This window comes from Anguilla rostrata, chromosome 14, assembly GCF_018555375.3.
Source record: "Anguilla rostrata isolate EN2019 chromosome 14, ASM1855537v3, whole genome shotgun sequence".
Taxonomy (NCBI): Eukaryota; Metazoa; Chordata; class Actinopteri; order Anguilliformes; family Anguillidae; genus Anguilla; species Anguilla rostrata.
Window position 1 is genome coordinate 18,665,981 of NC_057946.1, and position 26,790 is coordinate 18,692,770.

At 41.6% G+C, this 26,790-nt stretch overlaps 1 protein-coding gene across 3 annotated transcripts; it reads left to right on the forward strand.

Annotated features, from left to right (window-relative positions):
- Positions 1-4,045: 4,045 nt before the first annotated feature.
- Positions 4,046-24,980, forward strand: fam163ba (family with sequence similarity 163 member B, genome duplicate a). Of its 3 annotated transcripts, none has more exons than XM_064308366.1 (5): positions 4,046-4,375; positions 4,986-6,506; positions 6,824-7,027; positions 19,392-19,507; positions 22,145-24,980. In XM_064308366.1, exons 4-5 carry the CDS (start codon positions 19,415-19,417, stop codon positions 22,544-22,546), a joined length of 495 nt encoding a protein of 164 aa, XP_064164436.1. In that variant the 5' UTR covers positions 4,046-4,375; positions 4,986-6,506; positions 6,824-7,027; positions 19,392-19,414; the 3' UTR covers positions 22,547-24,980. The 3 variants fall into 3 exon arrangements, with proteins under 3 accessions (XP_064164436.1, XP_064164437.1, XP_064164438.1); XM_064308367.1 differs by having other exon boundaries at positions 6,407-6,506; XM_064308368.1 differs by lacking the exons at positions 4,986-6,506; positions 6,824-7,027.
- Positions 24,981-26,790: the final 1,810 nt, after the last annotated feature.

Genomic DNA, 26,790 nt, shown 5'->3' on the forward strand with positions numbered 1-26,790 from the left:
TCCTGCTTTTAAAAGCACTGGCACATGACCACTCATGCTCTGTCTGGCCTAATTGGATTACGTTTGTTGATGAAATTCGATTGTTTCTTTAGCCCTCTGGTCAGGTACTTTTTCGACATCTGCCAGTCTCTAATTGATCCTAATTGACCATGGACATTATCAATGGCAATTCAGCCAGACTAAGTGAGTTTTATTGCCTATTTAATCTCTGCTAGATTTGGGGGCTTGGACCAGAAGGGCACTTTCACTAAGTTAGAGATAATTCTGTGAGGTACAAGTTTCTGTTAAACTGTGACTTGGCCACAAAAAAGATGTTCATACTAGACCTGTTTCTGTTGGTGATTTAGGCAGTGCAAATGATGTCCTCATTATCCTAACTAGTACATATGCATTCCTATAGCTTGTGCAGAAAGAAGACTCTGTTAAACTGTGAATGAACCATTCTGTAACTGTCCGTTGTGAATGATTGTACATGAGACAACAATGCAACACAGTTTCACACTACCTTATAAGTGAAGGGAGAGGAGAGGCTGTATTATAGTCATGATGGGTCAACTGCGGCATGCTTAGCTGGAGTTTAAAACTCAGGTTTATACCCTTAGACCGCAACGGTGCTGCAATAGACCCATTGAGACTTCTGAAATAATTAACTATCCAGAATTACAGTATCAGGAAAGTAGCAGCTAGGGAGAACTGTTGCAAAGTATAGCATTACGCTTCCCATGAGGATGAACATCCAGACTGATTAGTCAACAACATCTGATATTGCATAATGGTCCCATATACTAGTGTATTCTGAAAAAATGAATGCCCCAAATGCAGGGGTTGAGGTGATCTGCCATTTGACAGGCACAGTGTATTGTATTTCAGAGCTGTCTGTGGAAAGTCCTTAGGATGACACCTAGAAGAAATGGTGAAAAAAGTGACCAATGATGATTTATAATGTGAAATCTTTCTCCCAGGATAGCTGTGTAGACATACAGTACAGGTCAGTGATGCCTGTTTTTTCTGATACTTAAAATAAGAAAAAAATTATCTGCTTGTGTGTTTCTATGTCCAATAAACAGCAACATTTTTTTATGTTTTTTTTTTCTTTTTAATTATTGGAAACAATGGGTATTAATGAGATTATGAGAATAAATGTGTCATCTGCTTATAGTGTAGGGATGATACAGCTGTGATATTTGTGAAACTTTCCAACATGTGACAAAGAAGACAAAAATATTTTTTCACTATGCATGACTGCTGATCACCTCCTAACACTGAAAACCCCATGAGCTGTCTGAAGTGCTTTTTAGACCATAGCCAGATGAAACAGCTGCTCCCACACTATTGTTTCTGTGGGTTATAGGCATGTGCACACTCGTCTGCACATACACATTTAAACTAGCATGATTGGTACCTGGCCTGTGAGAGGTTATGGTTGGGCATGTCCCTTTAAATGAGAAGTATGTTCCTATGGGAAATAATAATCACTACCGATAGGCATTGTATAGATTTCAAGATGGTAAAAGAAATGCACAGCTTGTACACAGCAGAAGATAAACTCTTGTTCGAGATAAACAAGCTGCTTTAGCCAGTTTACTTTCTTTCTTCTTTTTTTTCTTTTTTTGGTGTGCGAATAACCGTAAGTGATTGTCTTGCATTGTCTCAAACCAGAAGCAATGATGCTGCCTTGTTTGTGGGAAAGGTTAGCGCGATGCCTGTGGCCATAATGGTGGGGGTTTTAGACAGTGAGGGATCTGAAGGGAGAGGGAGAGGAAGGTGGAGGCTGTCGGGGTTACGGCAGGAGCAGCTGCTGGTTTGGACAGGAAGCAGCACAGCTAATGAAATGACGGGAGTCGCTAGAGGCGGCCGGCAGGATTTATACCTTTTCCAGAGTGACAATGTGCCGGGTTTTACTGCCAGCCCCTGGGTCTCCGACACGCACAACCCTGATGGCTACTCCACTAATGCGTCAGAAATACAAAGAGCCTGGAATAAAAGAGGCAGGACGTGAGGGAGAGGAGGGAGTGAGAGATAGACAGAGAGAGAGAGAGAGAGAGAGAGACAGATGGAGAAACAGACAAGCAGAGAAAGGAAGGGGAAGGCAGATAGTGTTTTAGAAAATGCTATATTTGGAGTGTTATAGCTATATGTGTATGGATACCTACATGTCTATATGTGTGTGTGTGTGTGTGTGCGGCTTTGTGTATGTGTGTTTGTGTGTGTGCATGTGCATCTGTGTATGTCTGTGTGTGTGGGGGGGTTGTGTGTGTGTGCGTGTGTGTGTGTGGGGGTGTGTGTGTGTGTGTGTGTGTGCGGGTTTGTGTGTGTGAGTACGTGGGTGGATGCGTGTGTGCGGGTGTGTGTTTGTGTGTGTGTATGGGTGTGCATATGTGTGTGTGGGTTTGTGTGTGTGGGTGTGTGTGTATGAGTGTGCACGTGTGTGTGCGTGTGTGTGGGTTTGTGTGTGCGTGTGCGTGTGTGTGTGTGTGTGTGTGTGAAGGTTTGTGTGCGTGTGTGGGTGGGTGGACGGGTGTGTGTATGGGGGTACATACAGAGAAAGCAACACAGACATACAGTGCCTGAGGCTTACACTGACATTCACCAGCCCAGAACATTCAGTCATTGTGCTTAATGCCTTTCCTTCCCATCATCCTCAGCTCCGCCAAGCCAGGGTGGGGCTGGAACTGACGAGCTCTAAGAAACAAACCCTCCCCCCATATCACTCCTCCTTCCTATTTCTATCCCTCTATCAACTGCTGTATCACTGCACTGACTTCATTGGAAATCACCACAAGAAATTACAAACTCACTAAATCAGGATTCACACCGTCAAGTGGAGTGACAGGAAAACATTTTTCATTTCATTTTCATTGATTTGTGAGCATTGTGTATTCCATGTGAGTTGCTGGGCTGGCTTTGTGTACTGTGTGTCCTCTTTCTGATGATGACTGCAAAAGGTTCCCTCTTTGTGTTTGAGTGCTGTCAGGTAGTTTCTTGTGCTCTCTCTCTTTCTTTCATTTGAAAGGGTCAGGTAGGAGGTATTCATTTAAGTTAACCATTTTTAGTTTGTTTCCAATATTTGTCTTTCATATGATCTGAACAGTTGCCTTTTCATTGCATCTTCCAACCCTACAGTGTACAGGTACAATTAAATTAGGTGTACCACAAAGGAATCAAGTAGCCTTTCTAATAGGTACTGAGAGAGCAAGATGGGTGTGTGCGGTTATGTATGGGAAGAATTCTTTCTCAGGTTCAGTAAAATTAACAGATGACGACAAAAGGAAAAAGCAGTAGAACAGAATAGTCATAGAATGCAGTGACTTTCACAGCATGCAGCATATATTCCCAGACACACAGAGGTGCATATTGAACAATCATGATGCCAATGTGCTCCAGGCACATCACTGTAGTGTCTTAACCTTCTTGTTGCCACTCTCACTCGGCCAATAATAAATAAAGAACTGAAAAGAGAAGAAGAAGAAGAACAAGAAGAGATAAAAGATGTGCCTTTTTGTGCTTATGCATATTTCAAGGCCTTGTTGCCACAATGCAGTGAAATCTCAGCCTCCTTTAATATTTGGACGTTTTAATAATTGATACTATAAAAATCCAGTTTTCAGTTTCCTCAGACTCTTTTCTTAGCTGCACTCTCCGCGTGGGGGTGGAGCGAGGGGTGTGCAGGAAGAAATGCACCAGGAAGAACACAGGGGGGGGAGAGATATTCAGGCAGAAGAGAGGCAGAAAGACAGTTCTGAGAGATGACACAGTGTGAGAAGCAAGTCTGGGACGCATAGACAGACCATACGAAAGACACAAGTAGCATTCATGCAATAAGGGCTGCTGTTAAACGCTTAATCACTGTTGATGTACCATAAGCTGAATTTCTGTTGTTATTGTTACATGTTCTTGTTCTGTGGAGTCTCTGCTTGCCTGTGTCTGGGGTCCTGCAGGTGGAGCTGATTGAGGAACTGAGTACTTGATTGCTGATGATGCTCACCTGTGTTCACCTGATGGCCGAAGTGAATAAAAGCCAGAGAACCCTGTAGTTCTAGAGACTCCTTTTGACTCCCCTTTAAGACTCCTTTTAAGACTCCATTTTTTTTTCCTTGCGATTTTAGAATTTGCAGCTACCATGTTTTGCCACGCTTTGCTTTCAGCTCAAGTTTTGTGTTGGTACTCTTCTGTTGTAGGTTTTAGGTGATCAGACCGTTCTTTTCTTTCTTTTTTTATAACATTTTTAGTTAGTTAGGCCAGGGTAGGGAGAGTATTTGCTGGAAGACTCACTCTTTTGGCTTTGGCCTGGTAGGGTGGTTTAGTATTTTTTTTGTTTTAAAAAGCCTAGCTCTGGCTTGTTTTCTGCCTGAACCATCCTGTTAAGCTACACATGGTAAAGCATTCTGTATTTTTTGTCTTATTTTTGTAATAAGATTTTTTTTTTGTTTTTTTTGTTTTCCGTACATTTACTCTTTTTCTGATTAGTGGCATTTGTGTTATTGTCGATTGTAGTCCCTGGTTATTACAACTTGGGCTGTCTTTAGGGACGTATTGGTTAAGCATTATATTATGTTTAACACATTGCTTTAGCATTAGAACATGTGTGGCGTTGTGGAGAAAACAGGCTAACCTATGTTGTCTTCTGCATGATGTCTTTACTGTTCAGACAAATCCTGAAATACACTGTAGGCTTTCTGAGATGCTGTCCTCTGGCTAGAATAATGAAAACTGAAACTAGAGCCTGCTTGAGCTCGTTCAGTTCAGTCCCATTCTTATGGTTTTGCTGGCATAGTAAATAACTTCATCATGCAAAGGCAGGCTTTATCATAAAACGTAAAATGCTTTGAGTGTTCTTTCTACTCATAAACGCTGATCCCTCAAATTGCCACTCATATTTTTTTTCAAGGAGGGCCATTCCTTGCATTATTTATTTGTATTTCTGGTCAGACCTTGGTGCTCTGCTTTGTCTTCACTGTTGCATTGCCTCCATCCCGCCTCCCCAGAGACCTCTTCATCTTCCCAGCAGTCTCCACCATCTTCTGCCTACTGCCACCATTTGTGTTCTCGTCCCCAAGCTGGCCCTTTGACAAAGTCAAACACAAATGACAAGAACAAGTGATAACTACTATGAGGACAAACAGAATGAAAAAATAAGCCATATTTAATAGTGTTGAGAATTAATAACAATGTTAAAAGCTTAAATATATATTAGGGGGAAATTACAATTTCTTTAATGAGTTAATATTCACGATTGTGTAGCCTATATATGCATTTTAGTCGCATCTATATAACGTGCACTTACAAAACTGTGACCATCCGCTCGCGCTTGGAAGTAGCTACTTAATCGCTGCCTGGTGCTAGTGCTGATTGTATCGATACGACCGTTGTAGTCAGGTCGGCGAAAACGGAATGCCCTATTCCTACAGCTATTTGAGTCGATGGTTTTAGAACGTTTATGCTGTGTTTTATTATTGAAGCCACATGGGAAAAGCACATATAGGCTAGACAACGTGCTTAAATAAGTGTCCAAAAACGAACGATAATCCATTTGATTATCCGTCTATTTCAATAAACGTAGACGTGTCGCTTACGTGGGCTGAACTTGTATATCTTAATACTAGGCTACTATTATAATATAACAATGAAATCTCTGGACAACCGCGGCTTCAATGGAAGGTCGATTTGCGACAACATTTGAAACTCGGCTACTCGATAATTGCACATGTAATATAAAATATTAAAATTAATTAGGGTAATGTTCTCACAAAATTATGTTCTTTTTCGATTTCAGTAATGCCAAACTTGAGCATTCACTCAATGATTCAGAGACGCTATTTCCCCTCGAAAATTACAGTGACTGTCAAATGATCTTCATTCCGCGAGCGTGAGGAAATAAAGCGCTGACACGGTGTCCTAGGGGGCGGGGGGCTTCATTCCGTGTGATCAGCAGCAGCACCACTCTGCTCGGGGATCCGGGTTATCTACTAGAGCAGGGCACACGGACAGCAGCCTCCGGCGTCCGAGTCCATACATTGGGATCGGCCAGTGAATGCAAAGAGGGGAAACCTTTACATCTCTCCGCTTGTTTTCCAAGGATCCTTGAGGTGGGGGGAATTTGGACTCCCAGACAATGGTGACAGACCTCTTTGTGATATGAAGCTGCCGTGATTTTTTCACTGTTGTGGGGAGAAAGGGCTGCAAGGAAAAAGTGCACTTCGTTTTGAAATGCGCGTTCATGCAGGGACAGGTTTTTGTTTTTCGGTCGAAAGCAGTTGAGGCAATGCCTGATAATTTTTTAAAACACTCAAAAGATGACAGCATTGTTTATACAAAAGCTCCATAGATGACCCAACATTGGGGGGTTTGGCGCATTCTTTTGGAGCCACACTTGAAGATTTTCACCTGTTAATGGTTCTAATTTTAGGTTAACTCAGAAGACCAGTCACCTACATGTATAGAGTGGAGTAGAACTGCAAGTTTCGAACCTACGGTATAAAGCAGCACCTGATACCCCAAGAAAACATGTGAGGAAGATTTTCCTTTTTTAAACTCTCGAATGAAGATATAGCATGGAAAGGGACGCCAGAAAGCGGAGGATTGTTATATAATTTTAGACTGGTGGGAGTTTTTAAAAGTTACATCCAAAACGGCATTCTCTTTCACAACTGTCTACTAGCAGAGGCAAATTACTGAGACAACGCGTTCATACGTTTTTTATTTTTTATTTTTTGTAAATAATAACAATAATAATATTAAAAATAGTGATAGTTTGCCACTTCTAAACGACCGTTTGTGTTTGGATTATTGCAAATTGAAGACTTCAAATTTAATTCTGTTGAAGTTTTTGGTGATACGGAAAGTAACAAGAAACTACATTGGAGAGCATTGCTCCGCGTTACTTTTCACTCTGTTGAAACTGTATCAATCACCACTGGAGGCTGCCGTTTCTGGATCACGTGCCACCTTCACAGATGCCTCAGAGCAGGGCTTCTACGAGACAACACCACCGCAGATGCGATCTGGTACCATTCTAATGTTTTTAAAGGTAAGATCGTTGTTTTTTCTTCTTTCGGCGCCTGCTGCGTGGTTCTGACTATCCCTGACTGAGGTACGATATCAAGACAAGTGGAGAAAGCTTATGGTGGAGTCTTGTCACTGTCCCTCTCTTTTCGTTGTCCTTCGATAATGAACAAGAAAGGGGGTCGCTTTACTCCCGTCCTCCGTGGCTAATTCAACCAGTGTGTTGACCTGATTATTTAGATCTGAATTGAGCATGTTGGAGAGTGAATTCATCAAGCAGACAGGTTCGTAGTGGAGGTTGTGCCGAGGGCCGTGCGACTGGGTCATGATGGATCACTGATGACAGAAACAATAGATAGAAAAGATGTGTTTTCGTACAGAAACCACGTCAAGGAAACAGTGAATGTTTGCGACCCTTATTTCTACAATTCATTTTGTCTTCTGTGAACGTCCGTGATCTTAGCTATTGTTCAGACCAGCCGTTTATGTGGATGTTCAGCCTCCTACCCGGGCAGGTCGGCTATCCATGGTGCTGATGGAAAGCAGTCCCGTTATCGGCCTCTTGTTACTTGCTTGGTGTGTGAGTAAAAGTGAGCCGTTGTATCCCCTAAACGATGAAGCAGCAGGTTGGTCCTACAAGCTGCATGATTCCAGGGAGTGTGTGTGGTTGAAATATATGTGAAGTTCCATGAGGAACATTTGTAAATACTTTTCTTTGATGGTTGCAAGTTCCTAAAACAACATCTATGTAGGTGTAAGAAAAAAAAAAGGACTGGAGAAGTGTGAATTCTGTCTGCAGATGGACAGTGTAATCATGTCAACATGCAGATGGGCCATGATCTTGGGAAAGCATCATGATGTCACAGTGGAGATGGAAAGTATAGATATCTCAAACACTTGGGGCTGTGAAGGGGCGGAGCCTGTTTATCTTGTAACTCCCAGTGACCCCTACATTAATAATGCTTCCTTGGTGGGGGGAGGGGGTGACTGTTTTCCCTGTTGGCCATTAATGATAGGAAAGGAGTGGGGGAGGGCACACCCTCAATATTGTTATTGCACAATTCTTTTTCTTCCCCTGCTCTCCTCATGATATATTCTCTTCCTGTTCTTCCTGTCCTCTTTTCAGAGAGCTCCATCCCACTTCTCCTTCCAGCACCATGTTCCTCAGCTTGCTCCTGCTTTCCCCAGCACTCCATACTTGTTATTCCATTTTGCAGCCTCCCCCTTGCCCAATGTCCACTGGATTTGGTTGTCTGTAATGAAGCCAGCGTGAACACAGTGACAAGCCTCAGCAATACAAGGAAACCACCTATCTGTCAGGACAGGTACAAAAGCAGAATTGAGGCAGAAAAAAGCATTCGGAATGGCTTCAACTAATAACAATGTTGAGTCATGCTGAACAATCAGAGCCACTGAACCAGTTGAAAATGGTGTTGAAAATAGCATGGGCTGTTGCCTGGAAACAGTGTCATGCCTCCTGGCAGATGGAGAACATTCCCGATAACATATTGCTGGTTGGCTTTTCTGGTTATTTTATTTTTTCTGGTGTTTGACCGAATGCTCTGTCCCTTGTCCCCTGTCCATTGTACTATAGACCTCCTTTCATTCTTGGACTGCTCCTTCCCCTACTCACTGAACCGGTAGACATACTTTCACGTCTCTCGGAATGCCCCTTTTCCATTTCCTCATCCCATTATTGACCCCATCACTCGCCTTGTAGACACATTCCTAGCCCACTAGACGACATCTCTGCCATTTCACTCATCCGACTGCTCCCCTGCCCTTCCCCCAGTCATGTGACTCTGGACCCTATGATTTGCGGAGACATGGTTGCAGTGCATCTATACCAGAGCTGCTTAACTACCATCAAATCTTCCTGGCATGTTTCCCCGTTAGAATAGCCTCCAACGACAAAGAGATGGGAGTTATTACTGACATTAATACTTGGGGGGTTTCTGAGTTGACATTAGTGTACCAGTGTATGTCATATTGAGAGTGGCTGATTTGCGGTGTGCTACAGTATTTGCACATGTACAGTCTGAAGTAGTGTATCTTTATCATTTTCATAGTAAATATGTTATCTGTGAGCTGGGATGTTATTGTGTATGTCCAGGGGAAGAAAGGGACCTGCCCTTTGCCCGGAATGGTTTGTGTGTAACTGCAGTGCAGAAAAACGCATCAGATTGTTCCTGCCTTCAGCAGGAACTCTCTTCCAGTAGAGAGGAAGCTTAGTGGGCAAAGTATATATTTTTTAAAAACACTTGAAATATCTTAGCATCAGCTGTATTAAGCTGCCCTACAGGAAGCGTTCTGTGGGGAAAATATCAGAAAGTGTGCTACAAAGGAGCTTTTTATGTAACTCTTGTGCACATCAGTTACAGAAGCATTTTTCCCAGATATAGAGAAAAGACAAGCGGTTGTGTGCAGTGCTGATTAAATGATCCAAGTTCATTTTGTGCCAATTGTTTGTGGCTGATGTCCACTCTTCATGCAGTTGCTTTGAGAGGTAATTGTCTCTTTTGTGTGCCATGAAAGCGCATGGATTCAGCCCCAATGGCATGTTTTTATCCGTTATCTAAACTCTTTGCATTTCATATCAGATTGCATATTAGTGATGTTCAAAACCATGCCTACAAAACCAAATGTGTCTGTATTCATATTCAGATAGAAACTCAGAGGTGGATGGAACGCAAACTGGAAATTATGTGAGCAACAAAAACTGCCAGTTTTCTAGACTAAATGTACATTTACTGCTGTTTATGTGACTTCTTCACGCTATGCTTACTTCCTGATTTCTATTCAAATACAGTTACAGCTACAGATGTTTTCTTTGGTTGAACAGGTACAAATGCAAATTGCTCACTGCTACTCTATATTTCCAATAATAATCACAAAACTATTGTGATAACAGTTTATTTCCTTGAATAAACTGAAAAGAAACAGAAACAAAATAGAGAAAATATAAAAAAGTAAATTAGGTAATATTTTTTTTATTTTTTTGTACCGCAGAAGCTGCTTCAGTGATAGTTGAAACAATATTTCTCAGTTCAATTGCAGTTACAGTACAGCACGTACTCCTCTAATAGCCATCTATATGCAAGCTATTAGCATCCATACAAACTCTGAATCCTATGGCAGGCTGTAAAAGCTCTTTGGGTCTCCCAGCAATCTATGTAAACCCTTTGAGCCCTATAGCAGTCTGCACAAGATCTTTTAATCCTATTGCTTTCTGAACAAACACACTGAGTCCAGAAACAGTCTATATAAGCCTTGAATCTTACGGTAGCGGCCCCACATTGAAGCCAGCCAAATCCGCGGAGAGGGCTGATGTGTCCTGTATGCAAGAGGCCGTGCCCTGAGACGAGCGCACCCTCGCACAGGCCCAGAACAGGCTCTGGTTCTGCCGCACGGCACGGAGCGCGGCTTTGTGCTGTTTGCCGCGTGGCGTCGGCCTCCTTTTACTCACATGACAAACCCTGGAAATCGGCGGCCAAGCCAATACGACAGCTCTCACGTACCGCTCGTAAAGTGCAGAGCTGGAGAGCTTTTGAGTTTCTTGTCAAGGTATGTTTTACCCTGTGGGGTGATTTAGAAATGAAGACAAGATAAAAGCTTGAAGATCATCATGCAAGAATGGTTTCTGCCTTTGTTTCACAAAAACTGTTCTTTGCAGAATTTTCCTAATAATTCTGTTTCCTCATCTGGGGGTGTGTGTATAATACCTGCCATGAGGGCTGTGGGACAGATGCAGAGTAGCTTTGTTCTCTCTCTCCAACCCCACCCCCATTCTCATTCCCGGTGGTCCAGGATGGAGTTCTAGCTTTACAATCAGCCAAACAGCTCAGCAGTTGCTCTCCAGTGTCAGGTATGACTACCCTGCCTCTAAAGACATATTTGAATGAGCATATGGAGTTATTGTTGGTGTCAAGGAGCGCATTTAATTTATTCATAATTCCCTGACTCTCTGCTCTTGTTCTGTAGATTCAATTTGTGCTGGCCAATGAATTAGGCTATCCTAAGTGTTGCTTTGCCAAACTTGTTTAACTGTTTTTAAAACTCCAGCTATTGATTTCTATTGTAGGAGAACTACTTTTTGTTCACAAGCTTCTGCTACCTGGACCTGTGGAAATCCCTCTATAGAATTAAACTCATGGCTCATCATTGATTCAATTTCATTCTAAATCCTATTAAAAAAAAAAAACAATGTATGTGGATGGTCGGTCTAAGAAAAAGCTATTTTAGTAGTCACATTCGGTGAAAATTCTCTTGGTAACTGATACTCAGTATTTTCCAATATGATGTATATAGAGTGATGATGGGTTAGTGATGAGTGGCTGTAGAAAATGACTGTGCTCCACAGTTGGTTGTTAGCACTGTTGTTGATGATTACCTCTGTGTTTTGCAGTGTATGATTTGCCAGGGATTTGTGCCTGGTGGTGAGTCACAGCATACTGAGTTGTGTGGGTGTAATGACTTGTTTCCTTGAGCAAATTGACCCGTTTGCAGTTGCTGTGGGAACAGTGTCATTTTTGCCAGGTGGGGCAGGTCTCTATATGACCTTGTGGGCAAACTGCACTGGACGGCTGGACACAGGGAAAAGTATGTTCATCAACATTTCCCATAGAGACAAAATACTGCTGTGTTTGCAAGAATTGGGTATGTATGAGGTGCTTGCTTTGAGACAGATACGCCTGTCATTTTATCACTTATTGCTTCGCCTCATCTTGTATTGCATCACCTGGGCATATCTCCATAAGGACCAGTTCAATGGGGATTGGGATTTGTTCCATCAAGCTTGCTTCAAGGTTCATCACTCCAACAGACCTGACATTTTGTGAATTTTCTATCAGCGGGGGTTCAGAGTCACTGATCTCTTTTTTGTGTAATGCAGAGATCAGTGGTTCTGAAGCAGGTCTGATGGAACAGCGTTTGGTGTACATCACTCAGTCAGGCATCAATCCATCAGGCCTGACTCAAAGTGCATCGCTCAATCAGGCATCAATCCATCAGGCCTGACTCAAAGTGCATCCTTCAATCAGGCATCAATCCATCAGGCCTGACTCAAAGTGCATTGTTCACTCAGGCATCATCCCATCAGCCCTGGGTCAGAGTGCATCGCTCAACCACCTGCAGTCCATGAACAGTCCTTGGTGTGCCCATGGATCTCCTTTATTAACTGAATGAAAAAAATGTCACTCAACATGAAATAACCTTTTGGTCTGTTAGGGTCCTTAAATATACCATACACATCTAGGGCCTTCTTTCATTATCAAAGAGCATAGTCAGTCAGGCTGGAAGCCTCTGGTAATATAATGGTTTTTATAGTCTAAATATCTTACAGTAAGTTTAACTTTTAGTCTGGAATGCTAGTATGATAGTGACATGTAAACAAATAACTAAACTCATGTTGTAAGTTATTCTCTTGCATAAAAAACATTTCAGTCTTTACCTCCTTCTCTTGATATATCTATGGACTTAGAATGAGAGCAACATGAGGAAACAAAACAACCGGAATAGCTACCTGTTATCCACTAAAACCATTGACCATTTCAATTTACTAATGAGACATAGTGACAGAAAAATGGCTGACCTTCAGCTGAAGAGTCAGAGGAGGCAATTTTGTTCAGTTTTTATTCAGTTTGGTGATTCATCACCCTGTCATATCTCACTGTTCCCAGTGGTTGTGAAGGTGACATATCCCTTGTGGGAGGGGTCAGCTGCAGAAACTGAGTTGTGAGGACCTCCAATTCCTAATGACAGGTTGTGCTGTCCATTATAGCATCCAAAACTAGGTTAGATCTATACTGGTAGTACATGCTTTCAGTTTAGAGGGATTCCCACCTCTGCTGCAGCCAGTAGGTCCATGTGCTCTCTCTTAACCAGCTGGCTATAGGAGTTCTGCATGAAGTCCAGTGCAAGCTTTTGTGTCAGGTGTAGAGTAATCCTGCCAGTAACAATCACCAGGTTGCTCCTCCATTTGCTGCAGACAGAGAATCCCTCTCTCTCTCTCACACACACACACATCCAGTATATGCATGTTTAACTGCACACCTTCACATACACCACGATAGAATGGCATCAGCAGCTGCTCTTTAAATCACCATCCTTCTGAACTGAAGTGTTTTGAATTAATGGCCTCTACTGTGGAAGTATTAGTGTTGCCCAGTGGAAAGCTGTGTAAAACTGAGCCTAGCCATTTATACTGCTATGGAAGACATTTTTCAAACTACTAATAATACCACTGGTGAGAATTACGGCATCTTTATGGTAACAACAGATGGGTAGTTCTATCAGTAACACACACACACACACACATACGCGTGCACGCACACACACAGGCATGCACACACACACGCCTAAACCTTGCTTTGTCTGTGTGTGGGTGCATTTTGTCATTTTGCTTTGCATACCAATTTACAGCACATTTACATGATCCTGTAATAATAATAAATAATATAATAATATAATAAAAATTGAATGTGTTTCATAAGGTTAATGTAAATATAGAACCACATTGAAATGTATGCGTGTGTGTGCGTTCATGCATGCGCGTGCGTGTGTGTATGTATGTGTGCATGCGTACGTGCTTGCATGTGTGTGTTTGTGTGTGCATTCGTGTGTGTGTATATGCGTGCGTGATTGTGTGTGTGTGTGTGATTGTGTGTGTGTGTGTGTGCGTGTGTGTGTGCGTGATTGTGTGTGTGTGTGTGTATGTATGTGTGCATGCGTACGTGCTTGCATGTGTGTTTGTGTGTGCATTTGTGTGTGTGTGTGTGTGTGTATGTGCGTACGTGATTGTGTGTGTATGTGTGAGTGTATGTGCACATGCTCACGTAACTATGCCATGCTGTTGTCAGGGAAAGGCAGCCCCAGTATTGCTCCAGTGCACACATGATAGACCCCACTCTCCTCTCACCTTTCTCTCTCAGTTTCTAACTGCCCATCATCACTGCTCATGTTGGCCCATGCATATTTTATAGTAAGTTAATAAGCAGGATTCAGCATACACCATTTCTAATGCTTAGCTTGACAGTTCTCTCACCTGCTTCCTGTCACATGATCGTATCTCTGCCAGGCTGCAGCTTTATAGGAAGTGAGAGGCCATTCTCAAATGGTATAGCTCAGCATTGTGAATAATAACCTCATTGAAATTCATGGGGAGGCTCCTCATCCCTGCCATAGAGTAGGTGCTATTCTGGGCTTTATTTGATTCCTGCCTTGGAACACACAGCCAGTGCTGTTGTGTGATGCACCTGCTGAGAGATACTTCCCAGGGCACTTTGCAGCAGTCCCCCATTCACTCATTGGTGTACCACCCAATAGGTTTGGAAACGATCTCTGTCCTCCATGCAAGTTTTGTTTCGTATTAGGATGCTTTTCAGGTCTTATACTGGCACGGTGTCAAGTAGCAAGGGCGATTTATCTGCGTAATTTGGTGATGGTGAAGACTTGCAAAGATGGTGTGTGGCATTGGACATGCCAAGATTTGGGCTTTACGTTTAACGATGGGTATAGGTTTCACTACATGTTTATTATGACTGCTGTGAATATTTCTCCTCTCATTCTCCATGTTTAGGGAAATGTGAGTATGTGTGCTTGCCTCTGCTCTGATCTGAACTATTCTGGGCTTGAAGAATCAATGCAATAAAATGCTCAGTGAAAAAAGGATGGTTGTGTCTGGAGGGCAGCTGTGAGGGAGCAGCAGCAGATGGGTCATGCACACTGCAGGCTGACATCATGTGTCACAACTCCCCCCTGAAGAACACTGTCACAGCCCCTTCCCCTGGCCCTGTGGACGGTAAATGGGTTTAGTTAGTTACAGGCTGCTGGGAAACGCTGTCTTTCATCCCTTTGCCGGTGGGTTTGACAGCGGACCTGCCATCCCACAGCTTCCACCACAATAAACTGACCTTCCCCTGTTAAATGCCAGGTCAGAGGTCAACACTTCTTGTGGATGCTCATTAGTTGGGCTGGCTAATGACCAGCTCATTAGAGGGAGTGCCGCAGTGTCCATCACCAGTGCTGTCGAGATGTTGGCTCATGTTATGTTGTGTATATGGAGAGAGAGTTTGTGCATTCTGTCTGCATTAACAGTAGTGTACACGGATCATGAGAAAGCTGAGTGAAGGCAAGTAAGGGACAGGCAATTTTCTTTTGTCATGTAACATTTACTTGCTCAGGCGTGGACACATTAGTTGATGCAGAGAATTTAGGATTTTTTTAAATGCAGTTAAAGGAGCTACACTTAAAATATAACTCAAGAAAGATGTGTTCAGATTGACAGAAAATGTGTCTAAGGTACTTTTATTTCCTCCTGGCACAGAGAGCTTTGTAACAATAGAAAGGAGTTAGGGTTTGGATCTTAAGAGAGTTTTTTCTACAGCCCAGTATTCACATCTGTCCACGGCAGCAAATGTTTTTCATTTTATCCAAAAAGGGAAGTGTTTCCTATGGGCCATCATCAACGTAAACAGCAATATGGCTTTCCTTGCAGGATACTGTATGTGATACAATGCTGTGTTTCTACTGCCCAGAAGATTGTTTATTGCACTTGCTTTCTGGAGTTATTAAGAGTCGTGCTAACGCGATAGTAAGGGTTACACAAGTTCCTCTCGCACCATTACACCCAGTGATAAAATTTGTCTGTAGTGTTATGCATTCGCTTTCATATAGTGGTCTCATAAATACTTCTGTTCAGATCATAATGCAGACGTGGAGTAGAACCCTTACTATGATTGGGTATTTCTAACTGAAACATTGCTGAGTTGATTATTACTGTATATTCTTAAGCCTATTTAGAAGATGACTGTCAACTTAGAAGCCCTGTTAACATTCCTTTCGTTTGCTCTGAGGAATTTCATATGAAATTTCCCCAAGAGGGATGAATAAAGTAATATTATATTGTAATGTATTGTGTAGTAGCCTATTAAGTAATTAATTTTATTGGAATTCTCTTGCTTGGTATAGGCTACATGAGACATACATTAATTTATAAGATTTTGCCGAGTCACTTTTAAAAGCTGGGAAGGAATTACAGGAGTGTTGAGCATATGTGCTTGTGTTTGCTAAAGTTTACTCTCGCGTACAGGCACATCATGGCATCAGGCTAACAGTACTCTGTGTAGGAAGTACTTGAATTTATTGAAAGGATAGCCCCTTGAGATGTAGCATCTCATTTTCAAGGGGGTCCTTTAAAATACAAGTGGGCTTGTAACCGAAAGGTCATAGGTTCAATTCCTGGGTAGGACACTGCCGTTGTACCCTTGAGCAAGGTACTTAACCTGCATTGCTTCAGTATATATCCAGCTGTATAAATGCTATGTAAAAAGTTGTGTAAGTCGGTCTGGATAAGAACGTCTGCTAAATGCCTCTAATGTAAATGTAATGGTACTCCTCATTTGGTGTGAAGGTGGTGTTTCTCCTAGTTTGTCTGAGACACTTTAATCTGCTTATGAATATTCCAGCCTTTGTGTCTGCAGTAAATAATTAACACAACATGGATCGTTACAGCACCATGTTTCCCCGAGAATGATCTAATTAAGACATCCCCGGGGGACGTGAGTAAGGCTGCGTCTTCACAACAGTGATGAACGGCCTGTTTGTGTTCATTGAGCTCATGTGTGAACGCCTGCATATGTTTGTGTGTCGGACAGAGAGATTATGCGCAAAGGAGTGATAGACACAAAGAGAGACTGTATGTCCGCATGTAAGTGGGAGCATGTTTGTGTATACTTGAGAAGAGAAAGTGAAAATCCATGTGTGCAAATAGACAGTTATTTTAAGTGTGCAATACATCACACTTAAAATAAGTTAGACCACTAATTTTTTTTCTCAAGCTAAAATGAATTTTGTGTGCATAGATATAGTTGCTTACTGTATGATTACAGCTGTTTATACATATCCCCCCTATTTTAGGGCACCATAAAGTTTTGGACATGTTAATGTTATGTAAATGAAAGTAGTCATGTTTAGTACATTGTCACATATCATTTGTATGCAATAACTGCCTGAAGTCTGTGACCCATAGAGGTGCTGAGCATATTCTCTTGTGATGCTTTGCCAGGCCTGTACTGCAACCATCTTCAGCTCTTGCTTATTCCAGGCGCTTGTTGCCTTAATTTTTTATCTTAATCATATGAAACACATGTTCAACTGGATTCAGATTGGGTGAATGACTTGACCCGTCAACTCAGTTTTTTGCATTGAAAATTTTTTTTATTGCTTTAGCAGTATGTTTGGAATTATTGTCTTGCTTCAGGATTAAATGCCATCCAGTGAGTTTGAAGGCATTTGGTAGAACTTGAGTAGATATGATGGTACTGTATACTTAAGAAGTCGTTCTGCTGTTGCTATCAGTAGTTACATCATCAATGAAGACAGGTGAGCCAGTTTCTGTGGCAGCCATACATATCCAAATCATAACAACCCCAACAACATTTTTCACAGATGGGGGCTGTTTTGGATCTTTGGCAGTTCCTTTTGCCATCCATACTTTGCACATGCCATCATTCTGATACAAGCGATAGAAGTTTCCAGAACTCTGCAGGCTCTTTTAGGTAATCCTGGCATCCTGTTTTTGTGGTTAAATAATGCTTTGCATCTTGCAGTGTAGCCTCTGTAGTTCTGTTTGTGAAGTCTTCTGCAAACGGTAGTCAATGATACATCCATGCCTGCATCCTGATGAGTGTTTCTGATCTGTCGGAAACGTGTTTGGAGTTTTTTATTCATTATGGTGAGAATTATTCAGGCCCTTTGTCCCACTGAGTTCATCAGTGCTCTCTTTCTTTTTAATAATGTTCCAAACAGTTGATTTAGGTAAGCATAAGGTTTGGCCTATGATGGTCCTCATAATGACTTTCTTGACTTTCATTGGGTAGATACTGAAGGCTCTCTTATACCTGCACCAAGGAATAACTGAATACACCTGACTGAGCAGAAACATCTGTGAAGCCTTTTGTCATTATGGTGCCCTGAAATTGGAGGACTATGAATAGAAAGTGCTTCTACATGGTGAAACCAAAATGTATAAAAATACCCTTTAATGTGGTGAATCTGCACTTTCACCACATTTGAATTGTTTGATTACAAATCTACAGAACAAAATTAAGTAAAAATATGCCTTTGTCCCAAACAGTATGGCACTCACCATGGCCACTTGTCTATAGCAGTGTAGCGGATTTACTGTCATCTGTACTTATCAACCATCCCCTGCTTCTGTAGTTAGTACTGCCTTACTCCCTCTACAAGCAGAAACATTTTGAAAATATATCCATGCAGCAAATCACTTGCTACTTCACTTTTTTAAAGTTTCATCAAACCGTTACCACCTTTTATTTGATAATGCTGGGATGTGTCATTGAATAATAACAAAAGCCTAAAGTTAAAATAATTTCTTGTGGTAATTAGATGAGCTAATTAATTTCAGTTAAGGTATATTCAGTCAGGCTGATGTATGCCATGTCAGTGGATCTGTGGCATCTCAGAATGAGGCCCCTTGGGGCTCAGCACGTTCTGTACTTCCCAGATTATCATGGTCCATTGCATATTCTACACCCTAGGAAGCTATGAAGATGACATTTGCTGTTAATGTGACTTCAAAAAAGGCTTCCATTGTATGTGCATCTAGTCTAATTTGCTGTATATAGCTTTTTATATGAGCATCATAAAGTTGTATGAGTTCAGCAGGTCACATGATCACTAACTATGGTTGACATTTAGCATACAGTCAGATGGACCTTTTCTGTACAATCTCTGTTTGTATCTTTGACTGTCTCTCCTACACCATTCTATCTATTTCTTTACTATGTACCACTCTGTCCTAAGTAAATGTACCTCCCCGGGGTTGTACTGATTAAACACATTTTTATGTATCATTTTTATTACACTGTGAAAGGTTAATGTTACACTGCTTTTGTAAAGTGCAAAGTGGTCCAGAATGTGTGGGCATGTGTGATATTGGTTGCATTATTGTGGAGTGGAGGTTTTAAATATGAAAGGTTATATTTTTAAAATACAAAAGTTTGAATTCTACTTGCTGTCAAATTATTTGATAAATTTGTAGACTTGCAGTGTTGAAGATTTAACTATGTTAACAGTATACTAAGTATTCCCTCTCTCATGCCCCCTCTCCCTCTCTCCCCCCTCCCGTCCTTTCCCTGTCTCTTTGTCTCTCTCCTTCTCCCACTCACTCCCCCCTCTCTCTCTCTCTTTCTCCCTCTCACTGTCTCTCTCCCCCTCTCTCTTTCTCCATCTCTCTGTCTCTCTCTCTCCCCCTCTCTCCCTCACTCCCCTCCCCCTCTCTCTTTCTCTCTCCCCCTCTCTCTTTCTCCCTCCCTCCCTCCCTCTCTCTCTCTCTCTCTCTCTCTCTTTTTCTCCCCTTTGCTCTGCAGGGTGTTGATGGAGAGGATTTCGAATGACAGCCGGGACAGTGGTCATCACAGGTGGAATTTTAGCTACAGTTATCTTACTGTGCATCATCGCAGTACTGTGTTACTGTAGGCTGCAGGTGGGTGTCTGCCTCGCTGTGGCTACTGTTCACAAAGCGAGCTCGCTGTGGGCACAGATCGGACTAATTACCACCAATAAGCAGCAGTCTTGTCTATTGCAAGTGATTTGTGATTTTGTAAATAATATTCAGCCTCAGTGTAAGACTTAAAAATGTATACAATCTACGTGCTTTTATTAATGTTGAAAAGATAAGAGGTCTGAGAGTGTTTGATTAAAAAAAAAAAAGAAGAAAAAAAGACAAATCAGGGAGTTCGATGAAAGCTGACATTTAACCAACCAAACATCCATTTCATTTAATGGAACAGTTCCAAGAAAGCAGAGGGCCAGCGCTTCTATTAAATGTCAAGTAATTGTATAGAGAGCGGTTTTATGTCGTGCTTCTCGCTCATAATTCAGTTTGCTCTATTAGCATAGAAGAATAAATGTGCATTGCAAAAGCATTTACAGACAGAGAAAGAATAGGTAAATACGTATCTCCATAGTGTGGAGTGCTGTTCATGGGTTATGATTCTGCTGGGTTTACAGTGCTTTATTTCTCACACTAAGTGAAATGGAACAGATAAGTCACTAGACAGGTCATAGTCAAACCAGCAGAATACAAAGACTGTGACAGAGCTCCAGGCCGCATATTCTTCCTCACTGTTAAAGCAGTGGTGATTTGTGAACATCTGCTTAATTAAGCCCAGCTTAGCCCTGCTTACATCACTCTGACTCACGCTCAAGACATTGCACTCATTAACAAGATCAAGCAATGAATTTCTAGCATTTCTTAATAGTCTAATTATAACAAAACAGATCCTCAGATTTACCACTTCCTAAGCAGTCTTGGTATTATTGGATGTTGAAGAGCTGGCTGGTGCCCACTACATGAAAGTTTCCGGGATACTGAAAGGGAACAATACATAAAATGAATGTTTATTCTTAGAATAATCACATTACTACTCATTATGTATGCCACCACATCCAGATTATTTGGCTCATTCCTTTTCATATGCATTTTAAAAAGGCTGAGGCCTTTGCTTACAAACACAACAGACGAATGTACTCTGGGATAGCTTTCTGTCTCCGGATTCTCCCTTTCTGAAGGGCAGTTGTCTGTTATTGCTATCCAGCATTCATCACCATTAAAACTACGCATCTGGACAATCAGTGCTCCTCTTAGACAGATGCTGGGGCAAGAGCACCAGCAAACCCATAGTGCAGTGCACTTCTGTTTCTTTGAACAAAGCCCGCAGTCTTTTATATGGAAAATTACAAAATTACATTAAGTCATTTTGAAACAGCAACCCAAACTAGAGATACTGTATTTACTGTTCCCTATTTACTGTTTTGGGTTTGTGTTTTTTCAGAAGAGGTTGCTTTGAAATCTTGCATAAAGCAGCTATTTATTATTGTCTAATTTAAAATTCATTATGTTGTACAAATTTGAGGTAATTGATTATTTCAAATAAAACCTTTGTATGAAATCAGCCTTGAACTTCAGCTGGTAACCATGGAAGCACCAAATATGTTTGCACTGACACCAAACAAGGCTGATTGGTTAGCTCAATTCTGAAGCCAGTGAGTCAACAAGTTTAGGCACGTATGCTTTCCCTCCCTGTAATTTATGTACCTGCATCATGCTAAAAATCATTGTTCAGCACCAAATATCATTTCCAGCCTAAGTAGTTCCTGTTTTCGCACAGCTATGCATTCTCTGTGGATATTTTCATTTCTTAACTTGCTGAAGGACCAAGTTTCAGCAATTAAATCTGTAAGAAATGTATCGCCTTTTAAAATTAGTTTATGTATAAATTTTTACCACAAGACAGAACTGACATCTTTTACTTTTTACATATATCTTCAGACACATCCACAATTGTTCCCCACATTTTATACCTTTTTCATTTCAAATTTGAAAGTTGATTGCAATGGTTTTTTCCGTTTGTTCCTTTATTATTTGAATGATTCTGAAACTTAAAACTGACTTTGCAACATCTTTAAAAGGTAATCAACAGCAGAAATAATGCTGCAGATACCAAAGCCATGTTGGTTGGTGACAGGGTCCATGGCACTTCTTGGCAATACTACGAAGAGGGAGGGAAATGTAGTTTTACACAGCTTTTATTTGAACTGCATGGATCCTTTTTAAATGATGCAACTAAATGTAGTTTCTTAAATATCCTACTGAATCTACCACTTAAGAAATTATCAGCAATCTAAGTGTTAATTTGCACATATCTACTTGGTGCATACAGTTAACATAGTATGCAATGCTGCACTCCACTGCACATTTTTAAAAAAGTTCAACTCCACATTTGACTGGCTTGAACACTATCTGAACTTTAGTCACAAACAAATAAGAGGCATTTGCATGATTAAATATGGCAGGATTATACAGATTGGCAGGCTTTGCTTCTAGGCAGCCAGTTTGTTCGTATTGATGTGATTTGGCTTTAAAGGCAACATTCTCATCTTTGTGGTTTATTTATGTGACTGCAGTTGTGGAGTCCATATTGGAAACTGTCAATTATCTGATCAGTGAGCTAAAGATATGATACAAGCAATGAACATGTGCAAGGCATGTCAGATGGTATCTTTCCCTCTCTCTGTGTCTTTTACACAAATTCTCTCTCTCCGCCCCTGTGTTGTCCAGTATTATTGCTGTAAGAAGGAGGAGTCGGAGTCGGAGGAGGAGGAGCCCGACTTCGCTGTGACTTCCCCCCTGCCGCCCGTGCACTCCAACCACAACATCGTTGCAGCAGCGGCGGGAGTGTCAACCCCCAACGGCCCCAACCTCTTCACCCCGCCTCTGTCCCGAAAGCTGACGCGCTCGCACACCTTCTGCCCGTCGTGCACGCACTACGAGCTGCCCTTCTACCTGCAGCCCCCGGAGGGCCAGCGCAACGGCGGGGGGCGCATCAGCTACCGCACCGTGCAGCAGCAGGACCTGGACGTGCCCATGGACCTGCCCAGCTTCCCCAAGCTCAACCTCACCCGCTCCGTCACCATGAAGGAGATGTTCACGCGCAGCTGCAGCATCAGCACTGATGTGTAGCGCCCCCCAGTGGCATGGAGGTCCGTACCACGCTGGACATGCGCATTACCAGCAGCCCCAGTGCTAACACTGACACACATGTGCATACCAACCAGCTTCTGGGGGATTTTTACAGTCATGGTTTGCCTGGTGAGTACAGAGACAGCTCACCTTGAGGGTGCGGCTTAACCACCCCAAAATCTCTCCCGGGGGGTCAGGGTGAACAGCCATGTCACATCCGGGGCTTTCTGTGTATTTTTTTCTGGAGAACAGGTCAGCCTTTGGCCTTTTCACTGGCAGCTGTTAGTTCTCCCATTTTTGTCTTTGCTGCTAAAAGAGTCCCAAGGGAATGGAAAAGACAAGAGAAAGCACAGGAGCCCCTTCAGCACAGTCCAGCCCATTACCTGCATCCAGGACACTGAGCCACTCCCAACACATACCCTGCCATACATGTAAGATAGCTCATTATTAAGTTCGATTGTGAGAGCTGTACAAACCACAGACAAAAGTTGCTGTTTCAGAGCCAAAGTGTGTGTAATTCTGTTGATGTAACATATGCATTAAGGGCTTAATAGAGGTTGATAATAAAGCTCATGGGGAAGATGTATAATTATGGGTGTGTCTGAGAAGAGAGCAGCAATGACTCTTTGCTTGGAGAAACTGATCGGCAACAAACAATCCTCTTGTTTTTTTTTTAGTCTTGCACATAAAGCAAGTACTAACTTGTTTTGAATTGTCCTTTTTTGAGATGAAGAGTGGAAATGGAGCATTGAAAATGGGGGAGTGTAGAGAGGGGAGGGATGTGGATGATTGTTACATTTGGATTATGGGCCTGACATAGTCCTGCCAAGCCTGGTATAAATCTCCTTTTGCCCAGTGATGTCATTGTCCTGCCAAGCTGCAGTAATATGAATGGAACAGGTATCACACTTCCAGTAGGATTTGAGGATTTATTGTATAATAAAAATGTGTCAATTAGCCAAATACAACATCTGAAAGACAAGTAAATTGTTGGCCAGGTAGGTATTCGCTGATGCTCAAATTTGCATTGTTGAGATGTAAAACTTATTTCAGGTTTGCTGATGGCTATTGTGAAAAATATGAAGTCTTTTAACAGTGTACTACTGTAGATACAGAACAGAAAAATTAATACAGTCTTTTTACACTTTATTATGTTTTTTTTTTTTTTTTTTGATTCACTGGACTTTGTTGTTTCAAATTGTGCCCTCAGCATCACTTGAGTGTTGTGTGAGAGCGGTGGACTAACCTATAGTCCCTCAGTGCGTCAGCTTCCCTGGACAGGACTGGGAGCATTTGCTCCATACTCGCATTGTTATACTGGGATCATTTATTCTGAACTCGGCTCACAGGACTGTGAGATCACAGTGGCTGTTCTTCAGTGAGATCCTTTGTTTTTTTAAGTTTATTCAGTAAGGGGCTTGGGACTTGCAATTGATTGGTTCACTTGTATGAATTTCTTGAAATGCCTAATTTGGTTCCCTTTGCCAGTGGTTTCTCAGCAATATTGTCTACTAGTTTAAAAGCTTTTCTGAAATGTTTTATTTCAATATCATTAAAGTACTTTCAAGGTTTTTAATATTTCCCACTATCAGATGGAAATCATAGATCATTTCATTTACTAATTTACTTTTTTCCTGCTGCACAATGTTGCCTAACAGTTGCCATGTGAAGTTTTTCAGAGGGATATATCAAAGGGAGTCTAAGAAATGTAAGATCCATTCCTCACCCTATCCATTTCCCTCTTTTATGCCTTTCTGTTCTCTGCGCTTCTCTCTTGGCCGCATTTGAATACATCTGTGGAATCATAAATTCAACTGGATCAAAAATGACTGCAGGGCTTCTGGGAATCTGAGTGAAGGTCTATTGAAGCTGTCTGAGTGGTGCCCTAACTGACCACACACTCACACACGCACACACACACACGCACGCAAAAACACGTACACACACACACACATGCGCGCACACACACACACACACTCACACACACACACCTGCTCTTGGACACAGCACTGTTGCTTAGGAAAGTTATGCTTGTGACTTTAAAATGACCTTTGTCTGGACTTTTTAAATGTGTCTCCCCAGACCAGATGATTATCAGACTATTGCAGATGGATTTTCATGTCAGCAAAGAAAGTGTATAAGAGACATTAATATTGTTCTTATCCATATTATTAAAGAAAAGAGGTATTATCATCGTTATTATTATGATTATTATTATGAAGACAGTTGATATATTGTTTGACGTTCTCTGACGTTCTTCTTGCTGGATGTTGCTTTATTGCAGTATTTGTGTTTTCAGAACATTTGTGCTCAGATTTGAAAAGCTTTCTGTTTTCTGGTTTCCATGATATCAAATAATGCAGACATGTTACTGACGTGGTTTAAAATGTAAGACTAATTAACACAATATTGATAATAAAATACAGTGAAAGTCTTTAGTGAATGTGCTTTTGTACCACGTGTGGTCAGCTGCTAAGCTCACATTTTTATTACCTCTGCCAGGTGGAGCCTGGAGGGGATCATGCGTTTAAACGCGCGTGTTTGTATGTTTGTGCCTGTGCGTGTGTGTTTGTGTCTCTGTCCGCAGCTGATCTCGCATACTACTGGGCCGATCAGCCTAATATTTGTTGTGCATGCTGACAGCAGGCCAAGGACCTGAATTCTCGAATATTTTGCAAATCGGTCAACGACAAGTATTTTAGTTGAATACATTTCCATCATTGTTGTCCATTGAAATAGACTGAGTGCTAACTCCTAACTGGCCGCTAGGGGCCGCATTGGAATGCCTGGCGGAGATCTGCACTCTACTGAGTGCGCTCTTCTAGTTTGGAAAGTAATATTCTTTAAAAACGTTATATTCTCTTATGTACAGCGCAACCTGCTTATGCAGTGTATATTGTTTTACATAATGCTCATTTATTGCCCTCAAAAGACAATATTGCTTCTACAGCTCATACAGAAAATATGGCAGTTAAAGTAACAATGTAGTATAATGTAGCTCAGTAGTGTATAAACATAAATGTATACAATGGTTGCAAGAAAAAACATTAGAAAACACCACATGCAGGTTTGTAAATGGAAATACATTTACAAAAAGCGTGTCCTCTTTAAGCAATCAGAGACCTACTCAAGAAGAAAACAGTTTTCCCCTGGTTCTGCACCCTAGCTTAGAGCTGCCTCAGTTCTGTTCGCATCATCAGTAGTCAGGAGCAGAGTTTGGCTCTGGGCTGAGTGCACTGTGGAACCATCACTGTCAGTCGTCAAGGCAATGTGTCATATATATTGTACAGAAAGTGAAGGGATTTTGACCAGACAGCCTCGTAAAATGAAGGATTCCTCACAGACCAAATTCAGGCTTGGAGCCCGACTATGGCTGCATGTGACATGAGCTCCAGGTAAGAGATATTATTTACAGTAGAGATTTCTGTCTTTTTCCTGTCTCCTGTCTACCACTGCAGAGCAGAAATTCAGTAGGTGGTGTAGAAGACATCCTCCTTATTCCAGGGGGCATACTGAAGTGTGCTTTGACCAGAGGGCCAAGTCTTAAGCCTTTCTATCAAACCAGTATCTTCATTGGATCATCTTTAGGCACAAGGAACAGCTGGGGGTAATCTGGTCTAGGGGCTTTTCATCTGGGAAGTACTTATTTTTGTTTCATATTATTTTATCTATTTGTAAGATCTTTTTAACCAGCACTTACGAGACTAATATGGTGTGCATGGATATATACCACAGTAAAACAAAAAACACTGCATAGGCAGAGAACAGCCAGGGTTACAGCAGGCAACAAAATACTTCAATAAAAAACATAACAGTTTACAAGCACTTGTCTTTAACAAGCAACATGACTTCATTCTACTTGGGCCTGATTTATAAAACAGATTTACAATCAATTTTGATCTTAAGTATGACTTATGCAGAAAATCACGTATAAGTAGTTATTTATAAAACCTTACTTTGCCGTGAAAATGATCTTATCTCTACGCAAAGTCTAGACTTCACGTAATTGATTTTCCTGCTGGCTATGTAGGGGTATTGCAGTTTGGAGGACGCATATGCGTCCAAGCCTGTGGTTAACTTTGCATTAGCTTTATGAACAATTTGTTCACTGCAACGGAAACACACTACCAAGCTACCTGTTTGGCTTTGTTTGTCAACCCACTATTTAGTCCACCAAATAATGCGTGTTGCCTGTCTTCAATCTCCTCTACCATCGCCGTGATCTCATCTTCCAAAAAGTTTGC

Excerpts from the sequence above, each read along its gene's own strand:
- fam163ba (XM_064308366.1), top strand. The coding sequence starts at position 19,415 with ATGACAGCCGGGACAGTGGTCATCACAGGTGGAATTTTAGCTACAGTT. Across the intron at positions 19,508-22,144 it reads TGTGTTACTGTAGGCTGCAG|TATTATTGCTGTAAGAAGGA; the intron begins GTGGGTGTCTGC and ends TGTGTTGTCCAG.